This window comes from Leuciscus leuciscus (assembly GCF_965113295.1).
Source record: "Leuciscus leuciscus genome assembly, chromosome: 3".
Lineage (NCBI taxonomy): Eukaryota > Metazoa > Chordata > Actinopteri > Cypriniformes > Leuciscidae > Leuciscus > Leuciscus leuciscus.
Genome location: NC_138727.1, coordinates 53826280 through 53840266, shown reverse-complemented (window position 1 = coordinate 53840266; position 13987 = coordinate 53826280). Strand labels below are relative to the sequence as shown.

General features: G+C 35.1%; 1 protein-coding gene and 1 long non-coding RNA gene across 8 annotated transcripts in view; one reads left to right on the top strand and one right to left on the bottom strand.

Annotated features, from left to right (window-relative positions):
- Positions 1–13987, bottom strand: part of LOC309493628 (complement C3-like) — a 528795-nt gene that overhangs the window by 72770 nt on the left and 442038 nt on the right. For 6 of the 7 annotated variants that reach the window (XM_082162768.1, XM_082162766.1, XM_082162771.1 and 3 more), the window contains one exon: positions 13177–13260. In XM_082162768.1, the coding sequence (XP_082018894.1) occupies positions 13177–13260 (84 nt within the window). Of the gene's footprint in view, positions 1–12906; positions 13043–13176; positions 13261–13987 lie in introns of all 7 variants that reach the window. The other variant, XM_082162767.1, reaches the window with a different exon arrangement.
- Positions 6825–8364, top strand: LOC309493969. The gene is made up of 2 exons (XR_014204147.1): positions 6825–6929; positions 6977–8364. It is a non-coding gene; the product is annotated as an uncharacterized lncRNA (long non-coding RNA).

Sequence of the window (13987 nt, the reverse complement as noted above, 5' to 3'; positions counted from 1 at the left end):
TCTCGACAGGTAAGCAACAGTAAAAAACTGCATTATATTACGGATTTATAATGATTTTTTGATTAATTCAACGATTGTCTTGTCATCACTTCATGCTATACATTTGAAAAGTTTAGTGTTCGTAAGTTTAGAGACGTGCTCCAGAAAAAAGTTCAGGGAGACGGAGAGGCAGAGGCAGAAAGCACCCTGTTTATTTTCTTTATTTTACAAAAGCACAATGTTTTATTTCGATTGAAAGTGGAAAAAGTAGACATTTAACAGTTTATTTTTTCATATTTCTTAAGTCTGTAATCTTTATGACCAAAAATGACGGAGTATAAGTCTAATTTGCTGCTATGTGAAAAAAAATCGAGCAAAACGCGCGGGCGCTTTTGCCGACTCAAGAGGGTTAATGACGAGTTAGCTTTGTAGACGTTATAGCCACATTCTTTTCTCAGTTTTAAACTTTACGTTTTACACGATTTATCAGTAATTACGCCTAAAAACCATGAATATGTCACTTAAATCATGATCTTTTTGTTTAATATTTGTTATTTTGTGTGCAATTTTCTTTATAGATTACAAATATTGGCCACCAATTAACAATAGGCCTAAGTGAGAAGGTTCTCATTCCCTCATTGTGCACAATATAATTCATTTCCTCATTCATTTGCTAAATCGTGCATATGGTCCCTGCTTTTACTAAATCGTGACCACGTTGTAAATGACAATAATTTGTACTCCCAAATTCCTAATTCGTAGCCTTGATATCTGCTGTGTGTCACATGTTAGCATTAATGTGTGTAAATGACTATGAGAGTAAGGTCATGCAGGATGTTTTTAATGATTTGGTATAAATGAAATGAATAATGTGAATGCAAATTAATTAACTTTTAATTTAAAAGTATTTGCTGTTTACTGATTATTGTTTTTTTCTCTCTCTCTTTTCTTAATTTCAGGATATTTCTCAAATGCATTCAGTCCTTTGTGCCTCCGTTGCTGTAAACCGGTTGAGAGGGACAAAGAGAGAGACCGAACACACTGGATTGTTATTATTGTCATTATAGGTTTCTGTAGATGCTTATTTCTTAATAAATTACTCTTAACTGCACATTGTCACAGTATTATTTTGTCACATTATAAGAGTAACATTTAATTTAATTTAAAATAATTACCAGCACTGCATAAAACAAGTAAAATGTATTTAAAATATCAAGTGGTTTTACTTAATTATATTAATTATATCAGATTTGTAAGTAAAAATTACTCAATATAATTTAACAGGCCAAGTTATATGTACTTATTCACTTCGTGAATTTTACTCGGCTTAGTTAAGTAGATTTACTTAATTTCCATCAATGTGAAATTTACTTGAAAAAAATTCGTGCAAAAACTTGCCTTATAAAAATTGAGTAAATTCTACTTATTGTTTTTCTCAGTGCAGATGTGGGCCAGATCTGGGCCGAAACAATGTTGCTATCTAGGTAAGTAATATGAGTGAAACATTCTCGAAAGGGAACAAACGCGCAAAAAAGGTGATGCAGACCCAGCTGAAAGCGAAACGGCAAATTCTTATGAAGCGGACCATGGCCAGTATGGGAATACTTTGGAAGTAGAAAAGACGCATAGTTGTCCTCGAGGATAGATTCAATTTGCAAAAAAAAATTGGCTGCAAAAGAAGGGAACATAGAACACCATCCATCCGTGCAGATAATATTATGTTTATAACTTCAGGCTGAATGATTTCCGTGATGCAGAGGGAATCCCAGAATCCAGTCATGCAAGTGGAATTTACAGTAGCGCAGATGTCACGTAAAACACGCAAACTGATGGATAGAGGAATAAATCGTAAGTAGAGCTTTGCAATAAATCCAATCATGACATGGTATGTGAATATTGAAGCACAGAAAGACTGCTATGTAAATATATAATGTGCTTGTTCTGCGCGTCTCTGTGCCTGTGAATGATCTGTGCCACTTCGTCTACTACATTCTTTTACATACACTGTTAACCCTTGCTGTAAAAAAAGGCCAAATTCTGACAATATCATACCATTTTCCATTAAAACAGTAATATACCGTAGAAAACAAAACTAGCCTACAGGTATATACTGTGAATTAACAGTGCTCAAAGTCGACACTCAGAGGCTGTGTTCCCAATCACACCCTATACCCTCATTCACTATTCCCTACACTAGTTCACTAATATAGTCCACTTGACAGAGTGAATGAAAAGAAATGAGTGAATTGAGACACTGATGAACACCTGATAAGCAGAATCACTGAAGGACAGAGAAACAAGAACAGAAAAAAGAGAAACACAAAAACTACAATTCACTTCCAGCGACACTGAGTGTGAAACCAGTTTACGATTATTTCTTTCATACATGTACAAAAGTAAATAATAAAGTTTGTTGTCACCATAATGGAGATCAGTATTTGCTTTAGTTGGTCACTTGTCTATGAGGCGCCACGTAGGATTTAAATCAAACTTCGCTTATCAATACATACATAACACGCGTGCATATACACCTATAAATTACTCGCATATACATGTATACTATTGGATGTTCAAAATACATATATGAAATACACGTGCACACTAATATGAAATCCATACCAATACATATTATGTTAGTCATGAATGCATATACACTTGTGAATAACTTGCATATACATATAAACTTGACGCACGCATACACCTATAAATACTCGCATATACATATAAACTTCCATGCATATACACCTATAAACACTCGCACATACATATAAACTTCCATGCATATACACCTATAAACACTCGTACATACATATAAACTTCCATGCATATACACCTATAAACACTCGCACAATAATATACACTCGATGCATGCAGACACACCTATAAACACTCGCACATACATACAAACTTCCATGCATATACACCTATAAACACTCGCACATACATATAAACTTCCATGCATATACACCTATAAACACTCGCACATACATATAAACTTCCATGCATATACACCTATAAACACTCGCACATACATATAAACTTCCATGCATATACACCTATAAACACTCGCACAATAATATACACTCGCTGCATGCATATACACCTATAAACACTCGCACATACATATAAACTTCCATGCATATACACCTATAAACACTCGCACATACATATAAACTTCCATGCATATACACCTATAAACACTCGCACATACTTATAAACTTCCATGCATATACACCTATAAACACTCGCACATACATATAAACTTCCATGCATATACACCTATAAACACTCGCACATACATATAAACTTCCATGCATATACACCTATAAACACTCGCACATACATATAAACTTCCATGCATATACACCTATAAACACTCGCACATACATATACACTCGCTGCATGCAGACACACCTATAAACACTCGCACATACATATAAACTTCCATGCATATACACCTATAAACACTCGCACATACATATAAACTCGATGCGCGCATACACATCCATAAAACACTCGCGCATACATAACGTGGATGTGTGCTTTGTGTATATATGTATATGCGAGTGATTTCATATGTGTATGTGCGTGAACTTTTCAGTGCAAACGGAAGGCATCTCAGTGTAACCGGAAGGCATTTCAGTGTAAAAGGAAGGCATTTCAGTGTAACCGGAAGGCATTTCAGTGTAAAAGTAATTTGTGTCATTTTGATAGTTTGTTTTCCATTTTGAAATGAAATAAGCATAAACGAGAAAACGGCCCCTTTATTCGTTTTTTCGTAAAAAAAAAAAAAAAAAAAAAAAAAAAAAACCGAAAAAAACGAGATTTCGGCTTGATTTTTCGTTTTTTAGTTCACAGGCAAAAAACGAATAAATTACTTTAAAATTCGTTTTTCACATGTGGGCGGCCTGACACGCCCCCTTCCGCCGATTGGTCAAGCAAGTCTGAGCATGTGACGTCATCAGTTGTCGCTCGGGTCTGTTCTACAAAATAATAGTCCTCTACTATGGCTACAGATTCTTAAACCGTACAGGGCAGGTCCTATTGGGCTTTCTTCTGTGCAACTTTACGTGTTTCACAGAAATCTTTACATCAGAGATATTAATTATTAGTCTGCCACCAGCCTGTTTTATTTAGCTCTGCGGAGTTAAATCTGTGTGGTGAAGCTGCGCTTGACAGCGCCGAGCGGGAGAGGCTCACTGACCAACAGTCAGCAGTCAGAACTTTTCTTTTAGACGCTCCGTTTTGACACGGGATGGTGATTGCAAATACTGTAATGCCAATCGGCTGAGGGTGGGTACCGATGATGGTGAAATACAGTTTTACTGAAACTGTAATCATATCCGCGACCCGCGAGAATGAGACAGATGATTGACAGGACGATAGCGAAGGCAATTAAAGGTGCTAGATATAACTTCTGTTAACAAATAAATCAATAAAAAAGTGTTTAATCTAAGTGACTTTGTCTTTGTTTTATTGTTTTTGTTGTTTTTAATCAAATAATTGTGAACCACAAACTGAGCCTTCGTTTTAAAGGGCAATTTCCAAATATATTTATTTGTTATAATATGGGTATTTTATAATACTGCATAAATAAAAACAAACACACGTAATATGTATGCCTATAGGCTAAACACCACAGTTTTTCGTTTTTGTTTGTGTGAACTTTTATCCCCAACCATATTTCTTCATGGGCTCCACGCCAGGGGTCACATCAGCACCACTATTTCCCATGGTACTAACTGTAATTAACAGTATGCTGACCCAGTTTATATGTAAAATCTTTGGTATATGTGATCTATATGTAATATCTAAAAACACTTTACAGTGTGATGGAAATAAACTTTTCTTAAAGCATGTTGTATATCACCACAGAATTATTGGCACCCTTCTATCTGTGTTGTATACTGTAATAGACAATTGTCCTGCAAATTGATGAGGTTTTTTGTAAGAAAAACATTGCGAGCAAATGTCGAATTCTTGTTTGAAATATAAATCAACAACGTAAGAGGCTTTAGGCTTTTTTTTTTTTTTTGTTGAAAAAAACGAATAAAGGGGCCGTTTTCTCGTTTATGCTTATTTCATTTCAAATTGGAAAACAAACTATCAAAAAGGCAGGTTAATTCCGTGTACGCACAAATGCCTTCCTTTTACACTGAAAAGTTCACGCACATACACATATGAAATCACTCGCATATACATATATACACAAAGCATGCATCCACGTTTTATTTTGTATGTATGCGCGAGTGTTTTATGGATGTGTATGCGCGCATCGAGTTTATATGTATGTGCGAGTGTTTATAGGTGTATATGCATGGAAGTTTATATGTATGTGCGAGTGTTTATAGGTGTGTCTGCATGCAGCGAGTGTATAAGTATGTGCGAGTGTTTATAGGTGTATATGAATGGAAGTTTATATGTATGTGCGAGTGTTTTTAGGTGTATATGCATGGAAGTTTATATGTATATGCGAGTGTTTATATATGCATGGAAGTTTATATGTATGTGCGAGTGTTTATAGGTGTATATGCATGGAAGTTTGTATGTACACAGCAAAAACTCCAGTGTTAAATTAACACTCCTGGGAGTACATATGAGACCACACTTGTAGAGTGTAAAGTGTTAAAATATGAGTGTTAAATTAACACTCAAGAGTGTTAAAGTTAATGAGATAATTAAGTGATTAATTTAGTGATGATTGATCATTATTGAAGACACCTGATGTTAACAAGCAGAATCACTGAAGGAGAAAATCTTAAATTGTAAGCCACCGTTATGGTGATTATTGTTTGCTTTAGTTGGGCTCTTGACCTTTACATGTTTACTTTAAATTTTGCTTTTCTGCTGTTATTGATTTATAACAGTCAGATGAACAAAGAAAAGATGTGATCTGATGGTGTTGGTTATGTTTTGACATAATCATGTTGTGATCTGAAAAACTAAACTTATTGAGATAGTTTGGATTTGTTAATTACAGCAGCTCTATGATTCTACAGCATATGATTTTCAGTATTTTTCATGTAATCCAAAATATTTAATAAACATTGTTCTGATCAAAAGACTTTCAAATGAATTAATTTATTTAGAAACACAGACATCAATGATCAGCCTGTGAATCTCAACAATGGTGACAATAATAAAGCATGTTGCAGTGGCTGCCACCAATCACAACTCATTAATGGCTCCCATCATGCATTGCGGTATGAATAAATTATGATCTGAATTGTCTATGTAATTTACTTTTCCTAATTGAATATTCTGCTCGTCACCATTGTTGAGATGCATAGACTGAATCTTGACGTCTGTTTTATGCCTAAAAGAAAGATTTTTTTTTTTCAAAACAACTTTTAAGAAGTCCTTTGTATTATATCTAAAATTCTGGATATTTATGCAGAATCACAGTTATGCTGTAACCAACAACATAAATCTAAGTCAGAAATATGAGTTCAGTGATCAAGTTCAATTGATGATTGTTATAATATAACCAACACCATCAGATCCCTTTTTTTCTTTGTTCATCTGGCAGTTATAACTCAGATACAACAGCCAAACAAAATCTAAAGTTAATAATATAAGGGTCAAGAGCCCAACTAAAGCAAACAATCATCGCCATAACGGTGGCTTACAATTTGTGATTTTCTCCTTCAGTGATTCTGCTTGTTAACATCAGGTGTCTTCAATAATGATCAATCATCACTAAATTAATCACTTAATTATCTCATTAACTTTAACACTCTTGAGTGTTAATTTAACACTCCTATTTTAACACTTTACACTCTACAAGTGTGGTCTCATATGTACTCCCAGGAGTGTTAATTTAACACTGGAGTTTTTGCTGTGTATGTGCGAGTGTTTATAGGTGTATATGCATGGAAGTTTATATGTATGTGCGAGTGTTTATAGGTGTATATGCATGGAAGTTTGTATGTATGTGCGAGTGTTTATAGGTGTGTCTGCATGCAGCGAGTGTATAAGTATGTGCGAGTGTTTATAGGTGTATATGCATGGAAGTTTGTATGTATGTGCGAGTGTTTATAGGTGTGTCTGCATGCAGCGAGTGTATAAGTATGTGCGAGTGTTTATAGGTGTATATGCATGGAAGTTTATATGTATGTGCGAGTGTTTATAGGTGTATATGCATGGAAGTTTATATGTATGTGCGAGTGTTTATAGGTGTATATGCATGGAAGTTTATATGTATATGCGAGTGTTTATAGGTGTATATGCATGGAAGTTTATATGTATGTGCGAGTGTTTATAGGTGTATATGCATGGAAGTTTATATGTATGTGCGAGTGTTTATAGGTGTATATGCATGGAAGTTTATATGTATGTGCGAGTGTTTATAGGTGTATATGCATGGAAGTTTATATGTATGTGCGAGTGTTTATAGGTGTATATGCATGGAAGTTTATATGTATGTGCGAGTGTTTATAGGTGTATATGCATGGAAGTTTATATGTATATGCGAGTGTTTATAGGTGTATATGCATGGAAGTTTATATGTATGTGCGAGTGTTTATAGGTGTATATGCATGGAAGTTTATATGTATGTGCGAGTGTTTATAGGTGTATATGCATGGAAGTTTATATGTATGTGCGAGTGTTTATAGGTGTATATGCATGGAAGTTTATATGTATGTGCGAGTGTTTATAGGTGTATATGCATGGAAGTTTATATGTATATGCGAGTATTTATAGGTGTATGCGTGCGTCAAGTTTATATGTATATGCAAGTTATTCACAAGTGTATATGCATTCATTACTAACATAATATGTATTGGTATGGATTTCATATTAGTGTGCACGTGTATTTCATATATGTATTTTGAACATCCAATAGTATGTATATGCGAGTAATTTATAGGCGTATATGCACGCGTGTTATGTATGTATTGATAAGCCAAGTTTGATTTAAATCCTACGTGGCGCCTCATACTTGTCCCTTGACTTCTTACCATTCATCTCTCTCTGTCTGCTGTAACAGTGAGTTTATAAAACACATTTGTTATGGCAAGAAAGAGCAAAGAGGAAGATGATCAGGTGTTTTTGGCTTTTGTGATGATGTCACAGTCATCCTGGACATGTCTGATTCTCTGATCTTTTCTGTATTTATTCTTTGAATTTATGGGTATTTCATATTTAGCATATATCTGTAAATCTACAACATAAAATCAATACTTCTGTAATAAGGTCTTCTAAAGAATATTGTAATTATGTAGTGCATTAAAAAACTTCTGCTTGACTCAGACACACACAGACATCAACAATCAGCACATGAATCTCAACAATGGTGACAATCAAAAGTTTCATGTCGCAATGCTTGCTGGGTTCCAGGATAATTTAAAACTCCCAGCATGCACTGCTGCATGAATAAAAATATATATATATCGCCACCATTGTTGAGATTCATGTGCTAAATTGTGATATCTCTGTGTTTCTAAGAGACAGTGTAGCTCTGTTTCTCTGGTTATGCATGATGTGTTAAAAAAAATGAATCATTGTAATTTATTGTTGTGGTTTTACAGTGGTGCTAATGTAATACTTTTAATTGAGGATGAATTCCTTAGTGAATGAACAGGCAATAATGATGATTTTGTCATCATAACCGCAATTATTCATAAACTGTGTGTGGACACAAGTGTGACTTGCAAAAACACAGCTCAAGCAGCAAAAGAAAAACTAATGTTTTAGCATCAGCATCCCAACTAAAGCAATCACTGATCTCTATAATGGTAACTTCAAACCAAACATTTTCAATTAAACATCTTAATAACAACTTCTGTAGATGTATGAAATAAAGTCATACTGGTTAATAATAAGTGTAATAATGTGTAATGGCTGGAAGTCAGTTGTATTTCTTGTGTTTCTCTATTTTCTGTTCTAACAGCAGGTGTTCATCACTAATGCTCAACAATCACTTACATATTCCCTTAATTATCTCACTGCAACACTGTCTCAATGTTACTTTTACTCTTTGTAGTGTGGATTTTCCTGTGGGGTTGAAAGGGTTAACAGTGTAAGATAAAAAGACACACCCACAAAATGTATTTTAACAGTAATAAACTGTAAGTTATAAAACAGGTTTATACTGGCAACACTGTTGCCAGTAGTTTACTGTAAAATGTATTTTTTGGGTCACCATTGTGCAGAAGAGTAGAGCCTGTGCTTCAGTCCAGGAGAAGATCTACAAACACTGATGATTTACTGCATGTTGCTTTATTTAACAGGCGGTGACTGAGTAGTTGCTGGTCCAGTGGAAATCTCTTTATTTACAAAAGTTTTGTTGTGGTTTCAAATTAAAGAAGTTCATAGTAATAGTTTGTTCACGTTATTAATGCATTATAAATTTCAGTTAATACATTTAAATGACAGTTGGTCAATTTAAGGCAGTCGGTTTCTGCAAGTGAAATTAGTTAACTTGAGTTTTAATCTAGTGCATTTTTACAGTAAAGAACTGCACAATTAACAGTAAATTTCTGGCAACAGTGTTGCCAGTATTTTACTGTAAAAAAACCCGGTAAGGTCTAACAGTGTACTACATACAGTTGTGTGATGCTCATGGTGTTTTTTAGCCTGGTTCTTCCAGACTCTTGTACATTTCATTTGTACAGAGAGTTTGGCCTCTCTCCATTGACAAGCGTTAACTTCCTTGTAGGCGGGTATTCTGTTGAAGTTTAAAACTATTGGATCTGCCCAGAGTCACTCTGGATCTGCCATAACCAATCGCTAACGTTTGGTCGTGACGTAACCCTACACTCAAACTAGCGCACGACCTCAACGTCATCGTTCTCAGCCACTCCCTCTGTTCGCTGATTGGACCGCCAAAAAAATGATCGGAGAAAACCAAAGAATACGCCACAATCCCAGACGTAGTCCTGAAGGGAAATAAAATTGAGCGGAAGTACGCAGGAGGGCAGAGCCAGGCTAGGTGTTTTTAGCATCTCACAAACAATATGAGGACATGAATACATGAACATTTAGAGAGCTGCTCTGAGAGAACGCCTAATGGGCATTTCATCATTTTATTTGAGAAAAACCATTGTCAAATACACTAACAGGTCTTCAATATAACCCGTCAAAATAAAAGTTCAGTTTAACTAGGAGAAATTATGAAAGTAATATATTACTATTGTAGGGTGTTATGTCATACGGTGTAATTTATTTTATTTTTTAACATTGTGTGTGTCAAGCCACTAGGTGGCAATAATGGTCGTTTCTCCATCTTCTTCTTCTGTGCAGGTAAAACCAGTTGTGGGTGCTCACTTCTGCTGATGACTGCTCGGTTGGGATTGGTCTTCAAGGAAAAGAAGCATGTATAAAGCCTCACTGATCTCCACTGAAGGGAGACTTGTTTTTCTGCTTTTTTGCTTTGTTTGTTGCTGAACATTGCTGCTGCTGATTGGTTGTGATTTGTTACAAAACGTACCCATTTTATTTATTTTGTTGTTAAAAGTTTGTATAAATATTGTTACGTTGATGGGCCATCGCCCCCTATCCCTTATCCAGGTCCCTTAGCGCCCCACCACCACCACCAAAAAAGGGCTGAATGTCTTTATTGAATGTATCCTGATTATCATTCTGTTTTAATAATAATAATGGGTATTATTCATGTCCTTATTTTCTTATTATTATCATCATTATTATTATTAAATCCGTAACTTTTTATATTTAAAATGTACAACATTTATGTAATGAGCGAGTAAATCGTGAATCCATTTTCCAAACCGTGTTTTTGTCTTATTCTGAATCACTAAGGTACACCTACAATAAGTGTTTATATTGGGACTATTTTAAGGGCTGAGCCGCTTTCTCCTTGTTTCTACAAGCGCTTGCGCTCCCGTAGCATCTGTCGTAGCTATGCAACCATGAACTGCGCTCTCCATGACATGATGACGAGGAAGTATCAGCAAAGGATTAATTGATTTCTAGCCCTTGCATTAGCTTTACTACCACCCTGATATATTTATGGAGATGAGAAATAAAAACCCGCCCTGTACAACTGTGATCAGCTGTTTGGCCGAGCTTTCGTTGTTGTTACGGAAAGGCCGAAGCTGATCGGTTGGATTTTGTCACATGACCTGCTGTGGGCTTGCGTCATTCTGAAAAGTTGAGATGTTTTCAACCAACCGAGTCGATTCTATTATGAGCGCTCTTGCCGCGCGCCTAAAGTTGAAATAACGAATTTGCACGCGCATAAAACGCGATATGTGCATATCATATATACCCCTGACTGGTTCGAGCTGGCACTCGGCACCGCTGCAGAGAAGCACAGTAACTGCACACCAAGACGCCTGCATTTTGTTTATTTCCCGCTAGAGAGCCAAACGTTACTGCAGACTGCAGCTTTCATATGTAATTAAAAAGCATGTCACAAAAAGCTAAATAACAGATTTGATTTGACTGAACAGTAAGAATATTATTATCATAGTTTCCCAGAGAGAAAAAAAAGTCATCTGAAGTAGAAATTAGCCTATATATCAGTATTAACAAAGTGCAACGGTTACAAATTTGATTAACAGCAGCTGTACAGCCATTCAGCAAACAACACGCATTCTTATAAATTATTTTCAATGGAGAACATTAACAGGGAAAAAGCAGAATGATTTATTTGAACTTTCAAAATTGATTTAAAAAAAAAAAGTAAAAGTAAATCTAACTCAGAGATTAGGCTCTAAATGAGTTCAGTGATTCAGGTCAAAAAATTATTATGTTAAAAGACAACCGACACCATCAGATCACTTTTTCTCTTTGTTCATCTGGCAGTTATTACCCAGTTGCAGCAGCCAAACAAAATCTAAAGTTATAAAATGTAAGGGTCAAGAGCCCAACTAAAGCAAACACTGATCACTATAATGGTGAATTAAATTTTAGATTTTCTCCTTCAGTGATTCTGCTTGTTAACATCAGGTGTCTTCAATAATGCTCAATCATCACACAATCAATCACTTAATTGTTTTAAAATAATCATTATTTCACAATAATTTGACCTGAATCACTGAACTCATTTAGAGCCTAATCTCTGACTTAAATGTATATTGGTCATTACAGCATCACAGTGATTCTACAGAATAAGATCCAGATTTTCAATAAAATCCAAATGATTTCTTAAAAGTTGTTCTTATGTATATATATATATATATATAATATTATATATAAAAAAACTTTCTTTAAGGCACACATAGACATCAAGAATCAGTGTATGAATTTCAACAATGGTAAAAAAAAAAAAAGAATATTCAGTTAGGAAAAGGAAATTACTAAGACAATTCAGATCATAATTGATTCATACCGCAATGCATGATGGGAGCCATGAATGAGTTTTGATTGGTGGCACCCAGAATGCACTGCAACATGCTTTATTATTGTCACCATTGTTGAGATTCACAGGCTGATTCTTGGTGTCTGTGTGTCCAACTAAAATAATTTTTCAAAGTCTTTTGATCAGAACAACTTTTAAGAAATATTTTTGATTATATTGAAAATGCTGAAAATAGTATACTGTAGAATCACAGGCTGCTGTAATCAACAAGGTAAACCTAACTCTCTAAATGAATTTGCTGATTCAGGTCAAATTATGATTATATCAGAACATAACCAACACCACCTGATCAACTTTTCTCTTTGTTCATCTGAGAGTTACAACTCAGATACAACAGCCAAACAAAATTTAACATGATTAGTTTAGGGGTCAAGAGCCCAACTAAAGCCAACACTGATCACCATAATGGCAACGTAAAAAAAAAGAAAGAAGAGATTTTCTCCTTTGGTGATTATGCTTGTTAACATCAGGTGTTTTCAATAATGCCTACAGGTGATTGGAACAAAATACTGAGGAGGACTTTTACTTTCTGAACCTGGACTTTCCACCTCTGTAAAGTTCAGGCAAATTCTGTAATTTACAGACACAGTGTGTACACTTACGTTCCTCCTAGTTTTTGCAGATCTTCGGATTTGCCCATGATGAGGTACGACTTGCCTTGTTCCAATCCTAAACTCTCTCTGCAATTGGGACGACCCAAAAATTGTCTGACTCTCCCCTCAACATTCTCATCAGTGCCTACAGGACAGAACAGTGTTTAGGACACATATGATGAACATGTATCTGAAAGGACAAACTGCATTTAACTGGAATCAGACACATTTCAAATGCATTTCATGATCAGTGGAGAAAAATGGAGAGAATAACTGTACCTTCTTTCAGCACTTGCTCCACCTTCAAGTGATAGACGTCAGTGTCCTGTGCCAGATCCATCTTATCCACTTTCACTTTATAAACTGTCAAACATAAGTGTAATATTGTTACTGGCATACAAACTGATTAGATTGGATTTCAGTGTCAGAAGTCATTTCTGCACAAATAAAAAACCTGATGAGGATGATTTAAACATGAAATCATCTATTTTTTAAGTGTGTTTGCCATTTTTGGAGCTTAACAGACATGGTCACATATAAAAAGTGAACAGGTCACATCTATTTTTTGCGTTTTGTCTTATTTATATATTTTGTTAGTGCTCCTGATTTTTGCTATCTTTTGGATGTACAAACTTCATTCAGTTGTTCACTATAAGAGCAGTGGTATTTTTTTTTCATTTTGTGTTCAACTGAAAAACAATACACAGTAAATTCCCCGGTGTTAAATTAACACTGCTCTGTGTTCATATGGGAACCACCAGCAGGGTGTTAAAAGTAACACTGATGCAGTGTTAGAGTTAATTAGATAATTAAATAATTAATTGAGTGATGATTGTTCGATTATTGAAGACACCTGATGATAACAAGCAGAATCACTGAAGAAAAGAGAAACACAAGAACTACAACTGACTTCCGGACACAGATTTTTAGATGTTGAAGTTTTCTTGAAAATGTTTGCTCACCATTATGGTGATCGGTGTTTCCTCTAGTTGGGTGGGTTGACAATTTATATAAAAAAAAAAATTTGTTAGTTGTTGTCTTTGTAACAGTGTTTACTGAAACATAATTTGTTGTAAAGGAAACCATAAAC